The sequence below is a fragment of the Carlito syrichta genome, unplaced genomic scaffold (assembly GCF_000164805.1).
Source record: "Carlito syrichta isolate Samal-C Ts95f unplaced genomic scaffold, Tarsius_syrichta-2.0.1 Scaffold180901, whole genome shotgun sequence".
Taxonomy (NCBI): Eukaryota; Metazoa; Chordata; class Mammalia; order Primates; family Tarsiidae; genus Carlito; species Carlito syrichta.
In genome coordinates, this window is record NW_007124997.1 from 255388 (window position 1) to 283215 (window position 27828).

General features: G+C 40.5%; 1 protein-coding gene across 1 annotated transcript in view; it reads left to right on the forward strand.

Annotated features, from left to right (window-relative positions):
* The window catches only part of ADCY2 (adenylate cyclase 2), a 314510-nt gene that overhangs the window by 229461 nt on the left and 57221 nt on the right, over nt 1-27828 (forward strand). The window contains exons 13-15 of the mRNA XM_008051507.1: nt 3201-3285; nt 16993-17130; nt 25489-25608. Of these exons, the coding sequence (XP_008049698.1) occupies nt 3201-3285; nt 16993-17130; nt 25489-25608 (343 nt within the window). The remainder of the gene's footprint in view (nt 1-3200; nt 3286-16992; nt 17131-25488; nt 25609-27828) is intronic.

Here is a 27828-nt window from a genome sequence, read left to right on the forward strand (position 1 = left end):
CCAAGAACTTGTTCTTTGAGATCAATAAAACATTCAAAGTTTCAAGTCTAGTCTAAAGAAAAAAATATAAAATTAGTATTAAGCACAAGAAAAATTTACTTCAAATATGGAATATTTAAATTATAAGAAAATGTTATATATAATATATTTCTCTTTTTTTTCTTTTTGAGTTGGAGTCTCATTCTGTCACCCAGGCTGGAGGGCAGTGGCACCTGCTGGACTCCTGTGATCCTTCCACCCCAGGCTTCCAAGTAGCTGGAACTACAGGCTCACTCTACCATGCCCGGCTAGCTTTTATTATTTATTGTGACGAGGTCTCCCCAAGTTGCCCGGGTGGGTCTCGAACCCACGGGCTCAGGCAATCCTCTCACCTCAGCCTCCCAAAGTGCTGGGATTACAGGCTGAGCCACCAAGCTCAGCTAGAATATTTTTCATGTGAAAATCTAAATGAAATGGATAATTTGCTAGGAAAATTATCGAAATTGATTCAATAAATAAAATCAATAAACAAAATGTGTCATGTCTACCAAAAACAGAACCTGGATCAGGAATATAATTAGGTAGACCTAAATCTGACAACACTGCTTACCAGCTTCAGGCAAGTTTTTCAACTTATTTGGGCTTCCATTTCTTTTTTGGTAAAATAAGGTACTAATGGTAACTACCATATAGGAATATTGAGAGGTTAAAGTGATATATCTGTATATCTGTATCTACTTCTATTTTTATTTCTATATCAGAGCGGCATTTGGCACCTAATACTTTGTAGATATTAGCAGGTATCATCATCACCACCATTACCACCATCATCATCATCACCATCCCCATCACTATTACCCATCATTGTTATCTCAACCATCATCACTACCATCCCTATCACCACCACCATCACCACCACCATCTTCATTACCATCCCTATCACTACCATCATCACCACCATCCCTATCACCATCACCATCATCATCATCAGATGATTTTTACAGTTGTTTTACCAAACCTTCAAGAAGAGACCATTCATTCTGTATTTACACAGTTTCAGACCGATAGGTAGGCAGTAGGTAGGTAGGTAGGTAGGTAGGTAGGTAGGTAGATGGATAGATAGATAGATAGATAGATAGATAGATAGATAGATAGATAGATAGATAGATAGAGTTTCCAAACTCATCTTAATGAAGCTGGCATTACCTTGACACTGAGAAGGAACTGGGAGAGCATAGAGTTAAAAAAAAATACTGTCAGAGCTCTTTTGTAAAAACAGAGGAGAGGATAGCAAACCAAAGCTCAGCAGATGAATCGCTGTGATTCCCTTTAGTCATAGAAATAATGACTAGAGCCCTCTATAACTCTGAGATATGGGCTACACATACCCCACCACTGCAGGATCCACATTTTATCCTTGTTTAATAACAGTCAAGCATGGGTCTGGCCTGTAGTCTACAAAATAGGTATACTTGGTATACACACACTCTCCAGCAGAGTCTTATCATTACTCATAAAACTTGAACAAATATTACTATCAGGACAGGTATTTGAAAGCACCATGGATCATGTCCAAGACATGACTCAGTGCTCAATACACCATTGGTTCAGGCCCAGCTCTGAGTTTGAACCGCAGTTTTTGTAGCTTGACACCTATCCCCTGTAATCATCTCTCATAACAGATTTGGTATCCAAGACGGTGCATTGAGTGACGCCTTTCCCTCATGACAGCATAAAGAGGTCTTGTCAGCACATTCATTGCTCACTTCACCTCGCTGCTGACTTGCATCTGGGTCTCCCGTTCCATACATACATTGTCATTTCCGGGTATCACTCCTCTTCTCAGTGTCAGATCCTCAGTTTCTTCACTATCTCCAGCCAGCCTCATTGGTATGAGGTTCCATTTTGGTCTCAGACACTGTCCAACCCCTCCTTGGATGCTCCATTTGCATTTCATCTTTGATGATTCATCGTACTGCAGCCCTTTTTTTATACTCCTGAAACTTCTATCCTTGAACGAAACAAAGTTTTAAAAGGCATTGGATTATTTAATTATTTAAAGGACATCTCAGATATGCATACAATTCTTATAAATAAACCTATAATCTGTCAGTAGCAGAATGTGTAACTTAGTGGATGTGTTTTCACATGGTCACGGGATGCTTTTGTGTTCATTGGCTTGCTCAAGCATGTGAAAGCCTCACTACACATCTAGCTTGCATCTGTGTTGAACTGAGTTGGTTGAATCCAGTTGTGTAGACAGAGGAGGGTGAGAACTCATTGTCACCTATGACAGCAGTAGTCAGTCACTGTGGGACTTGAGGTCTTGGTGGCTATTGAGGTGAGGTTGCCCTGGAAGCAGCAGCTTCCAGGAACTCACTGGCAGGAAAGAGGCCACCAAGATGGAGGATGCAGCCGGGTGCAGCCTGCAACTCCCAAGTGCATAGGCAAGTTCTAGCCGGGCTTGGTGGCTCAGCCTGTAATCCCGCACCTTTGGGAGGCTGAGGTGAGTGGATTGTCTGAGCCTGTGGGTTCGAGACCCACCTGGACAGCGAGACCTCATCTCTACAATAAATAAAAAAATCAGCTGGGCGTGGTAGCGCATGCCTGTAATTCCAGCTACTTGGAAGCCTGAGGCGGAAGGATCGCCGGAGCCCAGCAGGTCGAGGCCGCGGTGGCCGGGAGCGGCCACTGCACTCCAGTCTGGGCGACAGAGTGAGACTCCAACTCAAAAAAAAAAAAAAAAAAAAAGATTGTTCTAATAGACACCGGACACCACTAAAGGAGGGAGGGAGGGAGAAGGGAGAAGGGGCACACAACCAGACTCTGAGTACCAAGTCCACTACCAGAAAAAGAGAGGGTTCGCTAGATGCCCAAACCTTATCTACATGCAATTTGCTTGTGTGGTAAATCTTCACATGTACCCAAAACTCGAAAATTTAAAAAAATTAAAATAACACAATTGTTCTTCTTTCATAAAGAACTGACAAGGACAGGGAAGCTGTATTGAGTCATCAATAAGTTGTCTACAGTTGCATGAGACATCACTGTAGACATTTCTTCTATGTATGTGTGTTTGGTTTGTTTTGGCTCCATTTTTATTCCTCAGAAATGAGTGAGGATTGCAGTCCTAATCATAATTAAGTCCTAATTAATCCAAAAGTATTAGTGGTAGCTTTCCAGAATGATAGACTGACTAGTTTCTTTTTGTTTCCCGGTAGAACGTCCATCCTGGGGATTTCCTTTGGAGCTGCATTTCTCTTGCTTGCCTTTATCCTGTTCGTCTGCTTTGCTGGACAACTTGTGGTAGGTACTTCAGATATGGAACCTCTTTGAAATGTGGTCATCTCATGAAAACTGATGTCTTGCCTACAGCTTTCAAAAGCAGCGAGAGCTTATTGATTTACCATTTCAAGAACTGAATATCTCAGTAAAGAAAGGAGGCACCCTTCAGGTCAACAGCCCAGAACATAGACAGAGGTAACTCATGCCCAACTCGGATACTGATGTGAAGACATTTGAAATGTTGTATAGCGTACCATAAAATAATATTTTTACTAATTTGTGTCTGTCAATATTTTTATCATTTCCTCTAAGTTTACAGAGTATTTACAGCAGCAAATGCAAGTGTAATAAGAGGCTTTCAGTACACAGGGAAATGAAAATTTAAACCAAACACATCTTTGACATTCACTTTCAAGCTATAAAATTGCGTAGTATTTGAAGGAAGCAACTGTTAAAATATCCTTTATTGTTTTAATGAAAGCAAACCATTGTAAATTCATATAGTTTAAATGCTAGTTTGGGATATAATAATTGATCTAAGTTTATTAAAGCCTAAAGCAAGGGTTGCTAGTTGGCCATCGGTCTTTGAGAGCATCCTACAAAAGCCAACAATGGGCTCAAAGTCTCCCAAAGATATGTCAATGTTTCATTTTGTTCTGTGGTGATGAACTGAGACAGAGGCCACTCTGAGCCCGCTTTCCAGGAGGTCATGGACGTACTCAGGAGAAACTTCAGAGATTTTTTTTCTTTTTTTTTTGGTAAAGACAGTGTGTCACTATGTTGCCCAGGCTGATGACAAACACCTGGCCTCCAGTGATCTTCCTGCTCGGCCTCCCAAAGTGCTGGGATTATAGGCATGAGCCACTGTGCCTGGTTGAAAGATTCTTTTGAATCCAAATTTAGCATGATAATAATCTCTTATACAAAATCAGTGAAATAACCTTTAAAATATTTGTCAACAGATACATTTTATGTGATGTGTGGGATTACAGAAAATACTGCAGATTTTTTTTTTTTTTTTTTTTTTTTTGAGTTGGAGTCTCACTCTGTCGCCCAGACTGGAGTGCAGTGGCTGCTCCCAGCCACCACATCCTCGACCTGCTAGGCTCTACTGATCCTTCTGCCTCAGCCTTCCAAGTAGCCGGAATTACAGGCATGCACTACCAGGCCCGGCTGATTTTTTGATTTATTGTAGAGATGAGATCTTGCTGCCCAGGCGGGTCTTGAACCCGCGGGCTCAGGCAATCCACTCACCTCAGCCTCCCAAAGGTGCGGGATTACAGGCTGAGCCACTGAGCCTGGCTATGTAGATACTTTTATGTTGTCAAAATCATAATTTCTTCTGCCAGTTAGACGTTGACAAGCTTGTTTAAATGATACCACCAAGGAAGCAGCCTCAGGTTTGTGGTCTACCTGTCCCCTCTCAGGACCATGCTATACCCATCAGCAGGCCCCAGTGGCTTTTGTGAAAGTACTTTTCTCATTCTGAATGGGTTTACACTTTGCATTTGTGATTTTGTTGTAATGTCATTTTGCTTTTGTAAAAACACACACCTACAGCTAGCAACATCAGTTCAGTGCCATAATAGCCTCTTAAAGTCCTCATTCTCCCTTCAAAAACTGCAGAAGCAATAATCCTGGGGCCCCAGGCTGTCCATTGCCTTCCAGTCTTATGTGTTGACATCTTTTGGCAACACAGGTTGGGGTGCCAAAGTTTATTTCTGCGTTTTGACAGTAGGCACTTGGCCTTTTGTGCCTTGCAACTTTGCAAACTTTTGTGGATTCTGTTTACTCTATGCTGGTTTAGATGTTTCAGATTGCGTTGAAAGTGCTTCCAAAAACATGGGATTGGTGGTCTAACTTACTCTAATGCACACATAGCATCTTGAGTCTCTCAAACCTCCCCAGAATACAGTGTGGGTAGTAGAGAGAAGGTGATTGTAGACATTGTAGGCGGTAGAGAGAGGAAGAGCCTGGGTATATATTGACTCCCTCTGAAAGACTCTGATGGGCATTCATGGCAAAGTTTTTAAATACCAAATATATAAAGAGGCTTAGTTTTCTATGTCCCTAGAGTCATCCCTTGGGGAAAAAGTACACAGGCTTCACCCTCTCTTTTCCTTGCAGTCCATTTCTCAGGTTTAGTTTTTCACCATAAAAAAATATCATTTGTGGTTTCATTGGAAATCTCAACCTGGTTCTAATTAAATCACTTTATACCATCATACCTAACTAGCCATATTTTTCATATTCTATTCCAAGGAATCCAGATTTGGGCGTAGGGGGCATTGTGTATATTTAGGGTTTCAAGCTGACTTTTTACTTTCCACTGTCTAAGTTGCTATATTAGAGAAACATAGAATTATGACAGAAAAAGAAAAATTTCAAGGCCCACTGTGCTGCCTTTGTGGGGAAGCTTTGCTCTTAGGTGATGTCTTCTCTTGCAGCCATGCTAGAATCCCATCCCCCTGCCGTAGGCTGTCTTGGCTCTTGGTCCCTCCTGTGGCCAGCCTATGGCCCCTACAAGCTATCCAGGTGACATCCACAGCTCCTTCTCCCCTCCTATTCCCAGGGCTTTCTGAGACCAGAGACCCTAGCACCCACTTACCGCTTGCTGGGAAGTTTTTTTGTTCTGTTTTGTTCCGTTTTTGTGGTGTCTGGAAGGGCAAATTTCTAGACGACCAATGAATTGGTGCCCACCACCTCCACACAAGAAGCCTGTATTATGCCAAAGTGGCCGGGAAGGCTAAACTTGAAGTCATTTAGTTTTCGTAAATCAATAAAATCTGTGAATAAGTCTCCCCCAAGTGGCCAGCTGTAATCCTTCATCCTTGGTATAGTCCTTGAAAAGTTCAAGAAGGAATTTTTCTTTCAATAATAGTTTTTTTTTCTGTGTAAACCATTCGGTAAGGATTTTTTTTTTGACCCTTAACATCAAACATATCAATGCACAGTCAATTTAAGAAGGCTTAGATATGCTTTGTACTCTGCCATCCAAATTCAGTAAAAAATTGTGCCCATCAGATATTCCACAGTGATCACGGAGAAACATGATACATTTCCAATGAGATTTCCTAGCTGCCCATTTCCCGACTTACTAATAGCCTGTCAATCGTGTGTGTTTTGGGGGAGGGGGTTTACAATGATTTACATTTACTTATGACTACCAAAACTACCCTTTGTTAGCATATAGTAACTTTCTGAATATTTGAATGCCAAAAGCGGTGTTTGTGCTATGATATCAGTATTCGATTCTCTGTATGGAAAATTAACATAAAATGTGTTTGCAAAGGAAGCTGAGCAGAGCTAAGCCTGGCTGGTATTCTTCCAAGAGCTTTGCCTTTGTTACTTCCTGTTACACAAAAAAGTGCAACACAAGTAAATCAAATCAATCGGTCTTTTTACAGCTGGGTTTGATCAAATGGTAGGAAAACATCAAAATGGGCACACACAAAAATAAGGGTGATAATGAAATGCAAATTTTTCCTATTGACAGAAAAATCACACAGATATTCGTTCAGCAACGTGTTCTGGAAAATATGGTAGGGAATTACTTTTTTATTGTCAACATTCCTGCGGGAAGCCCAGCCCTCTCCTGCCTCTGCCCCTTCACTCCCACCAGAACCTGGCCCGGTCCCCTCCCAGGAGTGCCCCACCACCACCACTTGTCTCCTGTTTCTTAGTTCTTGCCCACATGAGTGGGCATAGCATCCACATGCCTTCCTACAAACCTTCTCGGAAACCACACCATCCCTTGTGATGGGCCCATGTTCTTTGCACCATGAAACTTAGCATCTGTGCCACATAGCTTAGCCTCCATTATAGAATACCTCATTTAAACCTCTATTTTTTATGCTGTGAATTCCCCTTTCATATAATAAGTTCCTTAGGGCAACAATGGTTTTCTAAACTTGCTTTCTGTCCCCTCACTGAATCCTAATCACATAAATGTGTTCAATAAGCAAGTGCTAAGTAAACACTCCTGGACTCCACATATTGTTTTCTTCTTCCCTCCATCTGGCCCTGTGTAGCATCCCTGTCATCTTACAGTTCCCAATCATTCTTAGGCAAAGTTAGTCGTGCCCTAAGGGACCTTCTTCAGAAACCCTCTCGTGGGGAACAGGTTCTAAATGTAGGTAAGGCAATGTGTGAATGAGAGGGGGAATGGTGAGTCGGTGGACTTCATCACACTGCATTGAAATTTCTTGCTCATATATGCCATGATTCCTCTATGCTGACTTTCTTAAGGCTATCTCCATAGTGGGAAATAATCTTCTCACTTTCATGATCCATCTCTGAAGAGCCCATCTTTTCTCCCACCAGCTTCTCTGGTGCTGGCTGGCTGAGATTCCCATTTTGCATGATTACTTTTACTCTCTCAGATATTAGTAATTAGCTCAGTAATCAGGCTGAGTTCACTTCTGCCCTATTCTGTTCATTGTAGTACTTGGGGCCCTTAAAACACAAAATAAATATTTAGTATCAGTTAACTTGAAGAAATGTTGGGTTGCACCCAAAAGCAATTTCCTGGCACACTGCTCAGAAAACATCTCACCCCCATCCCCACCCAGACCTGACTTCTTCCAAGCTCGAAGCACTGACTTGAGCTCACAGTTGCTGTATTCTGCTCAGCATTCTGGCAGGCTGCTGGCATTCGTGTACAGTCCTGGCTTCCTGGCGTATTACTCTCACTTGTCAGATCACCTCGGACACCTCTGCCTTGATGCTTTCATGAGGTGCTTTGCTTTCTACTTCAGATGCTTCTTAGCATTTCAGAATTGTAAACCTCAAGAGCCAAGAGAGAATCCAGAGATGACCCCATTCAGCCCCTCATGTTGCAAATGAGAGACCCAGTACTCCAGAGGTGCCATTCACTTAACTGAATTTCCAGTTCCAATCACAAAAGTCCCACCACACACACATTCACACATGCACAAATGCAGAAGGAGCTGTGATCAGATCTCTTGAGGATGGAAATGGAGGCTTGGGGCATATTCAGGAATGCAAGGACTATAAGACCCAAAAAATCTTCCTATCTTTGGGCAGTATCCTTCCGGATCAATCCAAACTGCATATGATGGGAAAGATCCCCATAAGTGGTTCTGATTCCAGCCTCTTTGTGGTTTATAAATAATAAATGCTATATTAAAATTACCTACTTACTTTGCTCAGCACTTAGAACATGCTGACTCATCTATCCTCACAAGAGCCAATGGAGGGAATGCCCCTTCTACAGTTTAACAAAACAGAGGCTAACAGGTGCTGTGCAACTTGCCCATTGGTGAGCACCAAGGTGTTGGAGCCAGAATTGGAATCAAGCCTTAGAATCTTATCATTGGAGGCAGGTTGCAGAGGGTACCAGACTGTATATGAAGAGAATCATGGGTAGACATGTACCCAGTGCTAGGAAGGGATGCCCATGTTCATGGACATGGACATGAACGAGTGTGGTGCTGAGGTTTTCTTGTGGTGACTTCTCAGCACCCATTGATCAAAATTGTGTCATTAAGTCAAGGTAACCTCACATAGTACCTCATTCGTATTGTCCTCTAGTCTAGTTTCTTAAAACACACTATTCAGCTGTTGGTTTAGTTTATTTAAAACTAGGTCCTGGCAAAGTATATAGTCATCTTATAAGACATTTGAAAAATGCAAAAAAGTTAATTTAGTCTAAAATAAACTAGTAAAAAGTACCTTTAATAATACTTTGAGATATATTTTATACATACTAAAGTCCTTCAGAGTGTCTTCATACATACTATTTTATTTGATAAGGGCAACAATCTATTTTATCTAGGTAGAAACTCAGACCAGAATAAGAGATCCAAGTTCACATTTTCATGGCAATCAGCAACAAAAACTTGATAATAGATGTCATCATAGTAGTAAGAATGCTAATAAGTGCACAATTGCTGTCAGATTTAACTTTCTAAACTACCTGAGGTGGTTTAGACTTGCTTCTCTATAACAAATACAAGTGACTTCAACCAAAAATACCACTTAAAAAAAAAAAAGGCCCAAAACATCTTTAGAACAAGTATGCTAGATACAGCAAATGAAAATGCCAGAGGAAATTTTTCTCTCCATGTTGTTACCTTGTGCTTTGTAAAGCAGGGATAATACGATGCCAGCCCCCCAACCTTGTTCCAGGCAGAGATGAAAGCACAGACAGAGAGGTCATCCTGGGAAAGGAGAAGTAGGTCATACACCAGCTAATAGAAAAGCTTTCTACCCCATAGCAGTGTTTTTCCCTTGAAGTCTGTTTTCTCTAATGTCAATATAACTCTACCATATATTTTTTTCTGGTTCGTATTTGCCCGATGTTCCTTTTTCCATCTTTCTACTTTCAGCTTTTCCTTGTCGTGATGTGGGTTTTAGTTGTAGCAATGGTAAACAACATCTAGCTGTATGCTATTTTCTCTGATCCAAACATCTCTCTCTTTTACTTGACAAGTGTAGCACATATATGTGTATTATGATAACTACTACAATCTCATTTTGCTTTTTAAAAATTCCACTGTGTATCTTCTTTGCTTCTACTTATTTCTTCCTCTTCTGTCTTCCCTTGGACCCCTGGAGTTTATTCTCTTTTATTTCCTCTGGTCACTTGGAAGTTAAATATTTGAGTCTGTTTATTTTTTTCAGTTATTATCTCAGAACATGTAACATGCACACATTATTAGCAAGGTCCATTAATATCTCCATCTTATTGCTGAACAATACGAGGATCATGCTCTTAAGTCTCATCGTTCTTTCCTATCTTCCATGCTAGTGTTGTTTAAATTGTTCTGAATGTTAAACAACTCAAATTATTTATTTGTACCATTATTCCTGTTTTTGATTAGGAATTTTTTTGTTCACCATTTGTTTCCCATGCCATTCTTTTCTTCAGGACTCAGTTTCCATATTGCGGAAGTACCTCCTGTTAAAACCCTTCCCATGAGAGCTTGAGTTCCCACTCAGTTTTTGCACCAAAAAAAAGTCTTTATATTTTCCTCCTTGTGTTGATTTATTATAATTTTTCTAACATTTGAAAAACATGGTTTCATAATTTCCTAGTTTCCGTTACACTGGGGAGAAGTCTACTGTGTGTCTAGTTGCTATTCCTTGATTTCTTATGCCTGTGATTGTTTTTATAGGATTTGCTTTTTGTCTTTGTGAGCAAGTAGACTCCATGTGTTAAAGTGTAGTTTGACTTTTGTTTTTGAGGTTCAGTGTGTCTTCTCAACCACAGATTCCTATTTTGCTCCAGATCCACAATGTTATTGCCTGATATCTCCTTGTATTTTATCTCTTCTGTGCTCTTACTGTTCTGTTTTTCTCAACTTTTATCAGAGATATGTGGAATCTCTTCATGATATCTTCTGTTTCTCTTTTATATTTTTCATCTCTTTATTCTTCTGTGCTGTTTTATGAGTTATTTCCTAAGATGTATCTTGCCTTCTCTAGCCATTTAAGGACAATTCATTCAGCCCCTCAATAACTATTGAGTTTTTAATTTCAGCATGTACATTTTCATCTTTAAAGAGTATCTGTGGCTCATTTAAAAAATTTTCCTGCTGTTCTCTTTTAACGTGCTTGTTCATTATGGATTCGAATTCCTCTTTTGTTACTTTAATCTCATTTTATAAATTATTTCAGATTATTTTAATATCTCTAGATTTTGTATTAATTCTACTACATCTGTTGACTTTTCCTCATATAATCTATTATCTCATGTAGTTCATAATTTTTTATTGTGAGGTCATCAGTAGGAACTGCCTCCACCCCCATCTAGGTTGTCCCTGTACTCTGGGGTGTAAGATATTATGTACAAGCAGTATCGTTCTTGTTACTGCAGAGTCCCCAAGCACTTTCTCTGGTTTGGAACCTGATTATTAAGCCCTTAATTTGAGATTCACATTATGAATGAGAAAATTTAATTTCAAACCCAACACCCATATTTAGTTTGGATTTGTCATTGGAAGCTTATTGGTACTTCCGTGAACTATTGAGTAGAGTTCTTCTAGATTTCTCTACCTATAATGAACAGCCTTTTGAGACTTTGAGTTTCATTCAGGGGTTCCATTCCCAGCTGCCCACTTTTTGCAGACCCAAGGCAACATATTTTTCCCCTGTGGGAGTTAAAAACCCGTCCCTTAGATGTCATAGCCAGTGTTTTGTTCCAGGGAATCATAGACCAACCCTACAGCTCAGTCCCTTTATCACTGAGCTCTCAGCTTGTTTCTTTCCCCTCGTGATTTCCCTTCGGGCCCATCACTAAGATAGTGAACATACTCAGCAAGTATTTGTTGAGTCCCTGCTGTATGACACACGAGATGGCTCCTGAAATACAAAGACAAGTACGATGCGGTCACTGTTCTCAAACAGCTCTGCGTGTGGCCAGAGGCAAGTACATTGGCAAAGACAACACAACACGAATGGTGTTGTAAGTGCCACACAGTGGAGCAAGACCAAGGAATGTGATCAACATTGCTGGTGGCAAGGAGAAGGTATAAGAAAGAAACAGGTTGACTTTGTAAAATATGATTGATTGGAATAAAGGAGATTCCTGCAGGAAATTCAAGAGCAATTAGATTATCAAACTACACATGATAGTCTTTGTGACATTACATGTTACAAGTAAGTAATTATTACTCCAGCTTGTTCCTGCCAGAATCATGGTCCTCAGCCTATTCAAATGCCAAAGTAGAAATTCCTTTAGGCAAATACACAAAAGCACATGTTTATATGAAAAATACCACCATACTTTTCAGGCAAAATTTTAACATGGGCTTTGCTTTTCTAATAATAAAAATAATACTCAGTCACTCTGATATCTTTATAACTTTTCTGAACTTTTTGCATTTTATTAAAATGCACCTAATATATGCTTCACTTCTTCTCAAGTAGTTCATCTTATTTTTTAAATGGACCCTAAAGAAATTGTAAATGTAGTCTATTTTTATAATTATTAAGTATGAGGACTTAATTTTAGTGTGACTACCAGTTGTCTCCATTGCAAGTGGTTCAAAATAAGAAAGGAAAAAAAGAAAGAGTGAGAAAAAAGGTTAATTTATTTGATGAAGTTTCTTTTTTGAGTCAGGCTCTCATTCTGTCTCCCAGGCTGGAGTGCAGTGGCATGATCATGGCTCACTGAAGCCTCAAACTCCTGGGCTCAAGCAGTCCTTCTACCTCAGACTCCCTCCCAAGTAGCTGGGACTACAGGTGTATGCCACCATACCGAGAAAAGCTTTTGATTTTTTTTTTGTAAAGATGACATTTCGCTGTATTGCCTAGGCTGGTCTCAAACTCCTGGGCTCTAGTGATCCTCTTGCTTCAGCCTTCCAAAGTGCTGGGATTACAGGTGCAAGCCACTGTGTCTGACTGGCTTGCTTGCTTGTTTCCTTCCTTCCTTCCTTCCTTCCTTCCTTCCTTCCTTCCTTCCTTCCTTCCTCCCTCCCTTCCTTCCTTCCTTCCTTTTCTCCCTTCCCCCCCCCTTTTTCTTTTTCCAAACTGAAAGTATGAACATTTTATTTGTATGTGGAGAATCTACATGTACTGGATTAGGAACACTTATTCCACACTCTTCCTGCCACACCTCAGTGCTCATTGTCCCGACCACCAACTCTAAGATAGGGTTTTTCTATATATTTGTAGTTTTCCTTCTTTTACATTTCCATGCCATTTTGTACCAATCCCATCTGGGTTCATGAATGAATGTGTCACCCCCAGCCAACAGCAGTTCTGAAAGGTGCATGGTGAGCTCACTGTAAGTAACAGCCTATCATAGGATGTGGCAGGACCCACTGATGGTCAGGCAAGGGGAGAAGCAGATGGGGCTGAAAGGATGCCAGAAATTCAACCAGAGATCAAAGCTGATAACTCACTTGCAGGGGCTCAGAGCAGGCGTTTTCTCAGTTTCAGTTGGATAGCACCTTCCAAAGAAAGATCAAAATATCCTTTGGGATGTTACCATTCACAGTGTTTAGTTAGGTTGGTCTGAATTGTGATAAACATTCTTCCACCAGGGGCTTTATTTTAATATTTTGCCCAAAACAGAATAAACTGAAGCAATTCATTATATCAAGAGCCAAGTTGTAATTTTTGTACAGAGCTACAAATATAATCAGTAGTCACTCTTTTTTTAAATCAGCTTCCTTCCACTTTAAGATTTGAGATTTTTTTCTCCTCTGGTTTCTTCTGTTCAGCCCCAACATCTTTGTTCTCCTCCTTGTTCCCCATTGTCCTTGGAACTCTCACATCTCTGTCATCTTCTACTTTCTTGCCCTGCCACCAGCAATGCTTGTCAGTCTTTATACTTCAGAACAGTTTTATTTACTTTGCATCCACTTTATGATGGGGGTGAAGGGAAGATAGCTGCCTGCCTCCCTGACCTTGGAAACAATGAATATTTGGCACAAGCTTAAAAATGTTTTCACAGGGGAACTTTAAAGCACTCATGGAAACTATATGGGAGAATAAACTGAACCAAGCACACCCTGAATCTGTTATCCTGAACCTATGTATGCCAAACCCATGCATCTTGTAAGTGGTTCCAAGTGCCATGGATTTGTCATTTTTCCTGGTATGTCACATGAATACACACACACACACAAACTCCTGCATGGTCTGCCCACATCTGTTCCAGTCAATGACTAGCCTCTGAGCAGAATATAACATATTCCACTAAAATAGTGCATTTAGTAAGATTGTCATCATGTATTACTCTAAAAATTCAAGCAGAGTAACTTGTTTTAATTTTATCATTTCAAAAATATGTCTGTGTAAGAACTAGATACTATTTTACCTGATTGACATTGATATAGAATCTGAATTAGGTTTACATTTTCTCCTGAAATGATAAACTTATTTTCTGCTCTGAACATTTTCATTATCATATGTATGGGTAACATATGTGTGCAGAAATTATCACAGATTTCACACACACAAAAGCATTCATTTGAACAATTTTCTTCTTAAAGAAAGACACTAATCCTAGTTGATCAGGATGCAAATTTATAAATGTTGTCTTAATTTATCAGACTCAAACCAAACGCCAACATCTAGGGGAGTCTGAGCTAGGTGACCATGACATTCCATTTGAATCTTGGTTTCTCCCACAGAACACACATCTGTGATCTTAACAGTACTAGATGTTGCAGGCATTAAACACTAATGATGGACTTTCTCAAGGGAATGTTGTCTGACTGTTTGCCCCTCTAAGATACCGCATGTTCAGAGCATTAAGGGACATCTTACCGGATGAGATATTTAATGCCACCTCCTCTCTCAAGTGGCCAGTGGTAAGATGCCCTGCAGAACCCGGCCTAGCCTACCCCCTGCTGCCAGCCAGCAATTGGCTCTCAGCAGCCCCTGCAGCTAAGGTCAACACTGACTGGAGCTCCCGACAGACTCTCAGGAAAGTCAGGGAAGGACCCAGGAAAAATAACCCAAGGAGTGCGTACAGAACCCTACCCTGGGTCTCCATCAATGGAGCACGTGTGCTGTAGACAAACATTCTTCCTCTTTCATATCAGAAACTGGATATGAACACAGTGGAAAAGAGAAAGAAGGGGTTGTTGTTGTTGTTGTTGTTGTTGTAGATATAAAGCAAAGAGACTTGTAGTCACTAAAATGTTCTGAGAAATATCGTGTCCACTGGAATAACAAGAAGAGTTAACACTTATAAGTCCTGTTCCAAGTGCCTTGTCTAATTCTTTTAAACCTCTGAGAGAAATGAGGTGGCAGGCACTATCCTTATTCCCATTTTAGAGATGAAGAAACAGACCAGAGAGGATAGTTAACTTGCAGAATGTCTTAGCTAGGGGGGTTTGAACCTAGACCACTGGCTGGTTCTTTACCCTTCTAACTGCCTCTGATCCTGCATTGCAGGCTCTCATCTGGTTGTTGTATCAACATTTAACATATGGCCCTCGGGGTGGGTGATCACAACAGCTACAGTTTTAGAAATGACACAGAAAGAAAATGTGAACTACGTGGAAAAATAAAAGTGTATTTGTCAGTGCCGTTCAGCATTGTCAACTTGCGTTTCACAGATGCCACACAGGGTTTAGCATTAGATCAACTTAGTGGTACGAGTCAAATGATGTCATTTATTTCTTCTTCTGAATGTTTTGAAATCATCACTTTTTTTGACGCATAATCTTGGGGCCATGGTCTCTTTAACATAAAGGTTAAAATGTCCATCCCTGGAGGACTCTGAAGTCCTGTTTATCCTAGGAGATAGCATACTCAGATGGTACCCACAGGCAGAGCTGATCGCCCAGATCTCAGGGGAACACTCCATGCTACTGCCTTCTTGCCATCTAGAGGATGGCGAGACTCCCAAGAGCACCTCCCTGGAGTGGTGGCCCTCGGGATGGGTGAGCTCATCCACGGAGACCCCACACTGCAGCATCTGGACCCCGAGAAATGGGGAGCAAGCATTTACTGTCATTCTCTCCAGACTTCAATTTCTTCTTGAATCAAGAAAGCTTCTCCAACATCCATATTCATAACAGCATCATTCACAACAGCCAACAAGTGAAGCAACCCAGTGTTCATCAACAGATGAGTGGATGAAAAAATGTGTAGACACATATACATTTGAAATTTTATTCAGCATTTATTTTTTTGAGTCAGGGTCTCACTCTGTTGGGCTTAGGCAGTCATTCCACCTCAGCCTCCCTAGTAGCTGGCACTAATTTTTTGACTTTTTTTTTGTAGAGACAAGGTCTTGCTATGTTGCCCAGGCTGGTCTTGAACTCCTAGACTCAAGCAATCCTCCTACCTCAGCCTTTCAAAGTGCTGAGATTACATGAGCCACTGCACCTGGCCTAGTCAGCCTTTAAAAAGAAGGAATTCCTGTCATAATGTCTTGATGAAACAGGACATTATGCTGAGAGAAATTAGCCAGTCACAAAAGAATAACTACTCCACGATTCCACTTACATGAGGTATCTAGTATCCAAATCATGGAAACAGGAAGTAGAATGGTGGTTACCAGGGACTGAGAGAAGGGAGAAATGGGAAGTTGTTTTCTAGTGCGTATAGAGTTTCAGTTTTGTGAAGATTCTAGAGATGTTACACAACTATGTGAATATAGTTATCACTGTAGAATGATACACTTAAAATGGTTTAGAGGGTAAATTTTATATTATGTGTTTCACAGTGGTGTTAAAAATTGTTTAGAAATTTTTTCAAAGGTGTGATGGGTAAAGCCATCACACCTCTCACCTGCAACCTTTGGATGTCATTTTGTAGGAACCAGCACCAAACTGAGTCTGTACTCTGGCCTAGATCCTTGTGAACTGCTAATGCAGCAATAAAAGGCACAGGAGATGTATTGATCTGCTTCTACGTACATCAGCAGGATTTATGATAACTTTCATCAGAGCTAGGATCAGAGACCCCACACATCCCCCAGGGAGATTTAATTAACTGACATTTTTTTTCTTTGCCAAAAGAATCCCTTAAAAACATAATTTCAGATTTAGTTTAAAAGATGTACAAGCACACCATACCTTTGTCAGAGAAATTTAATTTGTTCTCAATTTGTAGCAATGATGCTGGAATAATTTTAATAAGGTCTGTGACTTGGTTTGGGTCTCCAGGGGAGGACAGAGTCTACTTGTTTAATCTGTGAACAAGGCTGGTGCTTCTTGTGGTTTTAATCATCGTCATTGAGAAACTGGAGAGGAAACATGACATAGCAACGCCTTTCTTCTTCTTTCTCTCTCCTCCTAGCAATGCAGCAAAAAAGCTTCTCCCCCTCTCATGTGGCTTTTGAAGTCCTCGGGCATCATCACCAACCGTCCCTGGCCACGGATCTCTCTCACGGTCATCACCACGGCCATCATATTGACCATGGCCGTGTTCAACATGGTAAGCACCGGGGTGAGTCAGGGCTCGCACCAGGCCTGGTGCTCTTCCCTTCTATGGCCTGTCCTGGTAGAATTTAGGCAACTTGCCCTTAGCTTCTTTGCAACACCCATTGCTGCCTGTTAAATTCGGCATCTAACAGCTATAGCGGTCATTTCTCTAAGGAAAAGGATGCAAGGATGCTTTCAAGGAATCCACCTTGAGACACAGGTGGGTCCTTGGAGCAGTGTCCCACTTCCTTGTGTGTGTGGCTCCTGAACAGGCTACAGAAATGACTGGAATGTCCTTAGGAGACATATCGGAACCCTCACACCAAGGAGTGTGAGGCACGTGAGGTGTCCTGGCCTGGAGTTCTTAAAGGCCTGTTTGCAAACCCTAGCTTTCACCTCATCAGCTGTGCGATTTGGAAAATGTTTCCATTAAGCTTCTGCAGGCTCCACTTCCACTTCTTGAAAGCGAGAACCAAGACTCCTCGGCCAAATGATTGGTTCTAAGGATTAAATGTGTCCATGTTTCCACTACTCTCAGAACAGTCCTGGGCATTTCTCAAATACTGAGCCAGTGGCCACTCTTACTATATCAGTCTCATCATTGCTGGCATCTCCCCCAAAATAGACACTGGAGTCGTCAGTGCGATTTGAGACACTCCTAAGGATTCTCACTTTGTCATCATCACCCGTAGGGCACCACGAGACTCATGTGCTGGAGACTTTGCCAGTTGAAGGAAAGGCAGAGTATGATGAGATGTAGTCCTTGCCTTCCAGAAGTGTGACAGACCATCTATCATTTAATAATGATGATAGTCATGCAGCTTTTATACTGTAGAAAGTTTTCATTTAGCAAGAAGAGATATTTACGAAATATAAAGATGATTCTGGTTCACTGTTGGATACTGAGAGCCCAAAGACAGTTATCTGCCTCCCAGGAATCCTCATTGGAGTACAGGGAACAGACAACTGGGTGAACCTCTTCTCAGGCCATCTTGAAACTCGGACACCAGAGGCAGTAACTGAAGGGTATAGAGAGGCCATGGGAGGAGGGGAGCAGGGCCTGCTAGGCTGAGTCCTGAAGGGTGGAGAGAGGGAGTTCCCTAGATGGACCTGGAGGAGATGAAGGGGCAAGAGAGGGTGGGTGAAAGATGAGAGGGAGGGACAGTGCTTGGACACACAGCACCTGAGGCTCGTCTTTCTGCTGCAAGGACTGTGAGACCTTCCTCTAGGGGAGAGGACCTCATCTTCTAGGTCTCAAGTATCCCCAGACCATGACATCATTTATTTACTGGTTTGTTTGTTTATTTATTCATTTATTTAATTTTGAGTCGGAGTCTCACTCTGTCACCCAGGCTGGAGTACAGTGGCACAACTCATGGCCACCGCAGCCTCGATCTGCTGGGCTCAGGTGATCCTTCCACCTCAGCCTTCCAAGGAGCTGGAACCATGGGCATGCACCACCATACCTAGCTAATTATTTTTTTTATTTACTGTGGAGATGAGGTCTCACCATGTTGCTCAGGTTGGTCTTGAACCCTTGAGCTCAGGCAATTCTCTCGCCTCTGCCTCCCAAAGTGCTGAGATTACAGGTGTGAACCACTGCACCCGGCGACATCTTTTACTTCTATGCAGGGTTTAATCCAGACTGAATAGGGAAGAGCTGGAAAATGTGACATGTCTGGACAGCAAGTAATTGCCTAGAGAGTTACCAGGTTCTAGACAGACCTATAAACACTGGGGCTCAAGTAGAGACTTGTATCAGCCAGCCTGTGGCACCTGCGTAGGGAGACAGACTGACCAGGATGTTCCATGTGAAACACTCCCCAGTGAAAAACTAGGGAGAGGGGGCAGTGGTATTGCTGTGGTCCCAGAACTTTCATCAGGGAAGCAGCTTCATGTGGAGAAGTTGAAAGGAGAGATTTAAGACAGGAACAGGAGGGGCTTTTCTGAAAAAGTCCTTCTGCAGATGCATCAGTGGCCCCAAGAAAGCCTCACCTATCTGCATAGGCAATGTCATAGGCACTCAGGATTGGGAAGATGTCATGGGGAGGAAGCTGGACAGAGAGGCAGGCAAGGACCACTGGTCAGAGACTGTAAAAACATGAATGTGAACTAGGTGCGGTGACTCACACCTGTAATCCCAGCACTTTGGGATGTGGAGGCAAGAGAATTGCCTGAGCTCAGGGGTTCGAGACCAGCCTGAGCAACATGACAAGACGTCATTTCTACAAGAAAAAATAAATAAATTAGCCAGGCATGGTGCACTTGCCTGTGGTTCCAGCTACTTCGAAGGCTAAAGCGGAAGGATCACCAGAGCCCAGTGGGTCAAGGCTGCTGTGGCCATGAACATGCCATTGCACTCCAACCTGGGTGACGGAGTGAGACTCCAACTCAGAAAAAAAGAAAAAGAAACATGAGTGTGTTTCCTAAATGGGGTCCCTCAGGTTCAGCTTTGTAACCTGCGTTTACACATGAGTCCTGCTGTTCCAAAATCTAGCTCCTGGAAGCAGAGTAGGGCAGATAAAGACTGCAGGAAACACTGGGTCTGAAGTCAACTCCATCGCAGCAGGGTAGAGAGCCAGAACACACGCCGAGGACAGCAGGGAAGCAGGGAGCATGCGCTGGAGTCTGATATACTACAGCCACAAAGGTGTGTGTGTTCAGTTATCCCAGAGGTGGGTGACTGGCACAGTGATCATTAGGCCTCCTCATCCCTCAAGCGTGTGCTCACCTGGGCATGCTAAGCACCAATCGAGCGCGCCTCCTGAGAATTGGCCATGGCAGCACAGGCAGATCAGGGGACAAGACACTGAAGAGGATATGCACACACCTGAGAATGAGGCCTTTGTTTCTTTTTTTATTGTGTAAATTTAACATGTAGAACATGACATTTTTAGATGTGTGTGTGTTTGTGTGTGTGTATTCTATATAGAAAGAAAGAATTACTGAAGGTAAGCAATTTAACTTATCCATCATCTTTCATAGTTGCCTCATTTGTGTGTGTGTGATGAGAGCTCTAAAATCTACTGTCTTAGCAAATTTTCAGTATTCAACACAATATTGTTAACTAAGTCTTTTTGCTGTGCCTTAGAAATCTAAGCTCCTTCATTCTGTATGGCTGTATTCTTTGACCTATGTCTCCCCATTTCCCTGTCTCCTGACCCCTAATAACCACCATTCTATGAATGAATTCAACTTTTTTAGATTTCATATATAAGTGAGATCATGCAGTGTTTGTCTTTCTGTGCCTGGCTTATTCCACCTAGCATAATATCCTCCAGCTTCATCCATGTTGTTGCAAATGACAAGATTTCTTTCTTTTTTAAAGCTAAAGTGTGTGTGTGTGTGTGTGTGTGTGTGTGTGTGTGTGTGTGTGTGTGTGTGTGTGTGGTTTCTCTATCCATTCATCTGTCAGTAGACAGTCAGGTCGATTCTATACCTTGGCTATTGTGAATAATGTTGCAATGAGCATGAGGGTGCAGATATCTCTTTGAGGAAATCTTTCTTCCTTTATTTTTTCACATGCCCTAGGAAAGTGCCTTCCATTCATTAGTTATTCAAGGAAAGACTAAGCAAATGAATAGATAAGCACACAACCCTTTAACAAAGAAACCATTTGTTTCTTTGTAAAATCCGGTTCAACCTTATAACATCAGGATTTGTCACCTAAATTTTTAAAGACAATATAAATTGAAAGCAAAACTGATTTGGAAGCAAGCTGTATTTTGTATAGACTAATGGGTAATGATTGGCAGACTGTTCACTCACTGTCTAGAAATGTTTGACAGGCTGAGCATTGAGGAATAGACTCTTTTTCCCCAGTAGCTATGCTCCTTTAGAAAGAAGAAAACCATCTTCAGTCCCAGAAATACATCTTCCTGTGTCGTTTCCTTTTCTCACAAAGAGAGGAGTTCATTGCCAAGAGAGGTAGAGAAAACCACAGAAGACACATTAAAAGTATAATGGATGATACTTCAGGAAGAAAGATTTTGCCCCATGTACTGAGCTGCCGTCTTCTCTTCAGCAGTAGAGGCAAGGAATACACTAAATTACTTTTTTTTCCCCTTTCCTGTCTATTGATGCAGAGGAATTAAAAATCAGAACTGCTCAAGCAGTTACTTTCTCCATTAGCGCAGGAGAAATGCCATTTATATTGGTTCCTGGAGCCATGAAATTAGTGTTTCTCTTCCATGCAGGTCCTTTTCTTGTATTTATGTCAAAGAAAACTTATAAAATGGTATGAAAGCTGACATCAGGTCCAGAAAGAAAATACTATCACCTTTCTTATGATGTCTTATTAATCACAGAAGAGGAAAGACTTGTCTGAGGGGCTCTGCCTCTGATCACACCTGAGGTTTTACCTAGACCTGCCCTCCAGCTTCTCTGATCCCCCAGGGCTCCTGAGCTCTGATCTTGTGGGACAGACACAGAGTCCTGGGCTAGGTACCTCTGCAGGTGGTGTGGATGCTGCCAGAAGCAGGCAGGCAAGTCAGAAGTGAGCACCTGTGGGGTGCGGTGCCCAGGAAATGGGCTCCCTGTCGCTCACATCAGAAAGGTGACACCTTTCCCTGGGGTTGTGGGTGAAACTCAGTCTTCACAGACTTTCAGTCAAATTCTCACAGTACTGTTTCTGTCTCTTTCTATCTAGCCCCACTTCAAACTGTCCATCCCGGGCCGTTGCTATTTGAAGCAACACATTCCATTGTTCTCAGGTACTTCCTTTCGGAACACATTTTCTAGACTAACTGAGCCCCGCTCCCAAGTTGTTACTTCTGTTTCTTAGCAGTTGTTAACCTAGTGAGGCTAATCCAGTCATCAGGCTCACAATAATAATAGCTCTCCAGGGTTTTTTTTGTGTGTGTGGGGAAAGGGGTGAGGCATGAGTGCACATGCTTTGTTTAAGTCACTGGAAACACCAGGTAATCTTCTGTAAGAAAACTTCATTTTTTCAAAATCGTAGCCTTGTTCAGGTCCATGTGTGTACCCTGCGATTTTTAAGTTTTCTCTTCAGGACAAAGTAAGCATGGTTTTATATTCTTTCTTTTTGTTCTGATTTTAATATTTATGCTTTTTTATTGTATAAAATGTGCATAACATAAAATGCATCACTTAAAACACTTTTAAGTGTACAATTCTGTTGCATTTACAGTGTTGTGCAACCATCACTATTCCCCATTTCCAGAACATGTTCCTCATCCCAAACAGAAACCTTGTCCCCGCTAAACACTAACTCCTCATTCTTTTCCCCACTCCCAGTCACCATCATCCTACTTTCTATCTCTATGATTCTGCCTGTTATTCCAGGCACCTCATGTGAGTGGAATCACACATCTGTCCTTTTGTATCTGGCATCCTGTCCCCAGATGCTCATTTTCTGTTTGATGCCCAGTGCCTACGCAGCAGGTGAGCCTCAGTGTACCCTGCATTTTTCCAGCCAGTGGCAAGCTACCCTTATGGACGGCTCCTCTATCATCACCTACCATTATCTCTTTAGCTCAAAGGAGAGATGTGTTAGGCATCATAGGAGCCAACTTAAGCTGCCCATGACCTCTCTGCTGTTGACTGCGTAACTGGGCCAGTCACCTGGAGGTTCTGCATAGATTTTTCAGTCGCTGCTATCTATTCCAAGCCCACACTTCAACAGCTCTTACAAGAGCCAGGGTCAACAGGCACAGTGTGTTCAGAGGACTTACCTTTCTCACTCTCATTACTCACTGGTGTTGAATGGCAGAATCCAGGTCAGTTTTATTTAAAATGAATTCTGCAATTTTATCAGGATATCTTACACACCTGATGTGTATCCGTGTGACATCAAACACCTCAGTAAAAGTAGAGAACTAAAATTGGTTGTTCATACTTTTTTTTAGTATAGGGTTTTGAGTATTGAATTGCAAATGACCTGTGTGTTTTCTTCCACTTTTAGTTTCTATCTGGCTGTTGAGAATCATGTGTGAGAAGCTGCATGTCCCACCATTTTTGTCCTGAAATTTGGCAATGTCCTCATGCGATTGCCCAAATTATTTTGCAATTCCTCCAGGAAAATATCTGAGAGATTTATTATCAAGGCATCATACATAAGTTTGTGAACCACCCAGGCAAGGAGTTAGTCATTGTTAACTAGCATTCCACTCTATTTCTGATTCCAACCAGATGACAAACATAGTATTGTCATTAGGAATAAAGAAATAATAAATCATGTGATGATAATTTAATATGATTGGAAAAATGTAATTCTGATATGTTTTAAATTGTCTAAAAATGTAAAATTTGAAAATAAAGCTTAAAAATATGTGGTAATCATTAACACTTTATGAGAATATCTTGGTCAGTATTATGATATTTTCCCAATTATTACAAAGGCTAGAAAACTAAAATGGATCTAGGTAGGCATTCCCCAGATCATTGTGATGCTAAAAATTCAGTCTGTCTGGAAAGTTGGGACAGTTTAACCTCAAAGAAGGTAGACAAGAGATTAGTAACTCTCTTGAGAGTATTTGGCTATAATTAGGGAACAACATGCCTTTTTTTAAAGTGCTGAAAAGATAAAAAAAGGGAAATTGATTCAAAATTGTAGTATGATTCTAGATAGAATGAAAAGTTTCTTGAATTTAAGGGTAATTAATAAATACTAGAAAGACATAGCAAAAGAGGGTTGAGGAAGCATTGCTGTATACAGTGATTAAAGTCTTCTATTGTTTTTCAAGGCCAAACCATTATATTTACTGTATTGACTCCTTGCAAGACATAGTTCTTACAATGTATCTATTCATTCATTGTACAAGAATTAAACATTTCATCTTATTTAGTTTCTTATTTATATAGTGATATATTAAAAAAAATTTTTGTTAATTATTTTAAGATCCTCGGTGCCTAAGACTATTAATCCACCATGCTAAATGATCTCCTTTTATTTGTCATTTCTTGATGTTTTAAACATTTAAATCATTTGAATTTTGGGTTTGTCATATCTAAATCTAAATATGTAATCTTTTGGAGTCTGATGTTTGCCAACCAATTACTCCATTCTTTTTTTTTTTTAACATAAATTTATTTCAAAGAATTAGCACATTTGAAGTTCACCCAGAGGTATGACATTTTTTGAAAAGCTCTTCAGCAATACATAAATAAATCTACTTCATATCTTGGATTCCTATATCATTATTTTGCTGAATTTAATCCAAAATGACATAGTGGGCAGAAACATTATACCTACTTTTATTCTTGGGATAGGAGAGCAGTGTTTCCAAAATAAACTAAACAAATACCTTCTTATCTACCTGTGTAAATTAGTTTAAGTATTTGATAAGAACTCTGCCATTCAAGGAAACAGATCAATGAAATCAGGCAAAAGCAGCCATAGAAACTATACACGAAAGTTTTACTGTTTAAACCTTTAATGTGTATAGTTAACTGTATGCAGAAAGCACAAGGTAGATTTATGAATGAGATTAGTTTAGTTCAGAAAAATGCACTGGTCCAAGTCACAATTCTCTGGTTTATCTTTCTAAAACTTTCCTCTGACCCTTAGCTACATTACAGAAAAGTGACTGATCCCAGGGCAATTAAACAGTCTGTGCTGCAAATTCCCTGAGAATGAGGAGGGAGGGGGGAGGAGGGGAGAGAGAGAGAGTGAGAGAGAGAGAGAGAGAGAGAGAGAGAGAGAGAGAGGAAGAGAGAGGGAGGGAGGGAGGGAGAGAAGGAGACCCAGTTTCTCCTATCTTGCTAATATTTTCCTTCTTGGTGCTTGACAACCATTACATAAGAGCTAATTATCTTTATCTTCTCAGCATTACCTTTAAAAAATAAATAAAATCCCCTTCCAACAGTCCTGATAACATTCATCTTCTCAAATTTTTAATTCTCTTATGATTTGAGTTGCCAAATATTCACAAATAATAGATACAAATGTAGTGTTGGTGACTGCATTTTTTTCATAAAATTAACTTTAATTCTTAAATTAAAAACTCACAGAACTCTATTGACTCATTTAATATTTGAACGAAGGTGGCAAAAATACTGCAAAAGAAAAGAAATATTTCAAAGGCTCTAATTTTATGGTGGAGAGTTCAATGTATACATGGTGATATCGGCTTCAAATGTAATTCTTACCAAACCCTCTGTTCTGTGCTTTGTGTATTATTAACTTAATGTTTGATAGAGCTGCTTCCATTTTCTTTAGCACCAACCTTGAAGTTCTGGAATTCCCTATTGGATGCATAGCACCATGAATAGGTACTTATTCAATAGAAATTCTCAATCTTGCTTACTGAGCATAATGAACACAGAAATGTCTAAAGTTAGAATCCACCTGCTAATTTTTAAATTCTAATTTGCACTAATTCACTGGGGGAAAAAACCCTTCTATTTGCAGTTTTTCCTGAGTGACTCAGAGGAAGCAATCTCTCCAACTGCCAATACATCAAATACAAGTTTTTCTGCCTCAAATAATCAGGCAGTGACTCTGCGTGCACAAAATTTATTTTTCCTCCCGGTAAGAGCATTATACTTCGTTGTTTGCTTCTGTGGTTTTCCTGTATGCTATTAGTTTGTACCATCTTCAGTCTCAGATCTGTTCTACACTTCATTTCTCTTCTCTGGTGTCAATCCCTGGGGAGGTCACTAACCCAAGTTGACAAATACCAGCCTTTATAAGTTCTAGCCCTTAGGAAATGGCTTAACTTGCATTTACCAACTTACAATGTCAATGTCAAGCTTTTGCCCATGATGCCTGCCTTTATTCTCTTAACTGCTGCAGTATTTCTAGCATGTGTTCTACCGTGTGATATTCAATTACATGTCACTGAATTTCTGGGATCGTTGCTTGTAGACATTGCTAATTGTTCTGGTGAATCAATATGACCCCCTAAATCTGCAATAATGAGATCTATGTCTCGTTTTTTACCTTTCCTTTCACAACAAATGCTGACCAGAGATTCTGCTCTCAAATAATTCTTGCTGATGGACTCATTTTAATCAGAGTCACAAAGGACTTAGATTAAAATTTCAAAATGTACTAGTACATTAATCTTTTAAGTCAAAAGAGTTAAATCAGCTATTTACTGCTTAACAACTTTATTATTCCATATATTGTTTTTGCTATAGATAGATATAGACAGATAATAGATAGATTTATGCATTAAATATATATGTTTGTTTTGATACTCTCTTTTTCATTTTCTGAATAATCATCTAAAAGTAGTGCAGCTTATTCCCAGTTAGTTTCCATTGCAAATAGGGGGGACTGAATAGGTAACTCAATATGCATGCTTTCAAAATTTCCTACCAATATTTTTAACTCCATTGGAAATGGTTATAAAGTAGATTTATTTTTCTTATTCTTCCTTCTCTGATTTGTTCCCTTGCTATTTTGCTTTGATCCTGTTTTGGTTCTCATCATTTCCTGGGTAGCTCATGACTCAGTGTACAGATAGAAGGGACTTCTAGTGTTCTTTTCAAAAGGTTTCTGAGGCATAAACTGGTTTATGGGCAAGATGACCATTGTCCAAAAGCAGTGTCTCCCTGGGCCTGGGAAGAGAGGGTGACACAGTCTTCATTCCTTACCCAAGGAGCCCTGACCTTCAAACTAGGTAGGGTCTCTGATAGACATTAGCATCAACCCCAGTGAGAATTAGGCATTGCTGATTCCATTTTAGTTATGTGGAAAGCAAAAAGAAGAATTCATAGTGAGAGTCTATTGGCTATAATCTCGCTACTGGTTATTTGGAGGCCTCTTCTTTAGAGAAATATTTAAGTTAACAGTGTGCTCTCTCTCTTCCTCCTGGAACCAATGGCCTTGGCATCCACACGACCCTCAGGCCAGTAGAGAGAGAGTGTACCTACCTACCTACCAGTATTCCTTCAGCATTCACAAGGCATTTTAAGTTTAAAAGTTTAAAGTAAGGATGCATTTTCACAGCAAAGGAAAGTATAACTAGCATAGTTTTCTATTAATTTCCTTTCAGTATGTTTGGGTAGAACAGCTCTCCATGTGTATGTGACTTCACTAAAAGAATAAAGTAATCATTATGAAATTCATTTGTGTAAATCTGTATATCTTGTTTGCAATTGAAGCAAATAATTAGTAGCCCAAGGTAAGGAAAGGTGACATTTATTCAACCTTAAACATTTTTAGAAAATATATACGATAGCATCTTTAGACTCTGGAGGATTTAATAACAGACTGCTACCATTCCAGTATGTCCTCAGGATCAAGCTCCTGGTCAGCTTTTCCAGGAAGCCCACACTCACAGGTCCTGGCTGTACAGAAACGGCACTATGAACTCACCAGTTTAGGAGTCCCCAAGGAGCCTGGAAACATCTTGGCTTCCTCCTTAACAGATCCAAAGGAACATTGGGAATCCTGTTTCATGGGTGATATATCACATAGGCATCATTACTCTCAAGCTCCATGTTATATGATGTCTAAAGTTGACCAGCAAATAGAGAAGAGTGTCCAGTTTACTGCTGGTGGTGGTATAAAGTGAGATTACTCTTCTTAATGGCAATTTTGTACTCATCACTAAAACATACAACAGATATACCTTTTACCCTGCAATACTAATTTTGGAAATTAATTTTAAAGTCAAAAGGATGTTTTCCCAAGTATGTATATAACATCAACAACACACAAGAAAAAAAAACAACCCAGAAGTTAGGAAAAGAAAAAATTTAAATAATTTTTGCTATAACATCATAATAAAATTGTACTCAG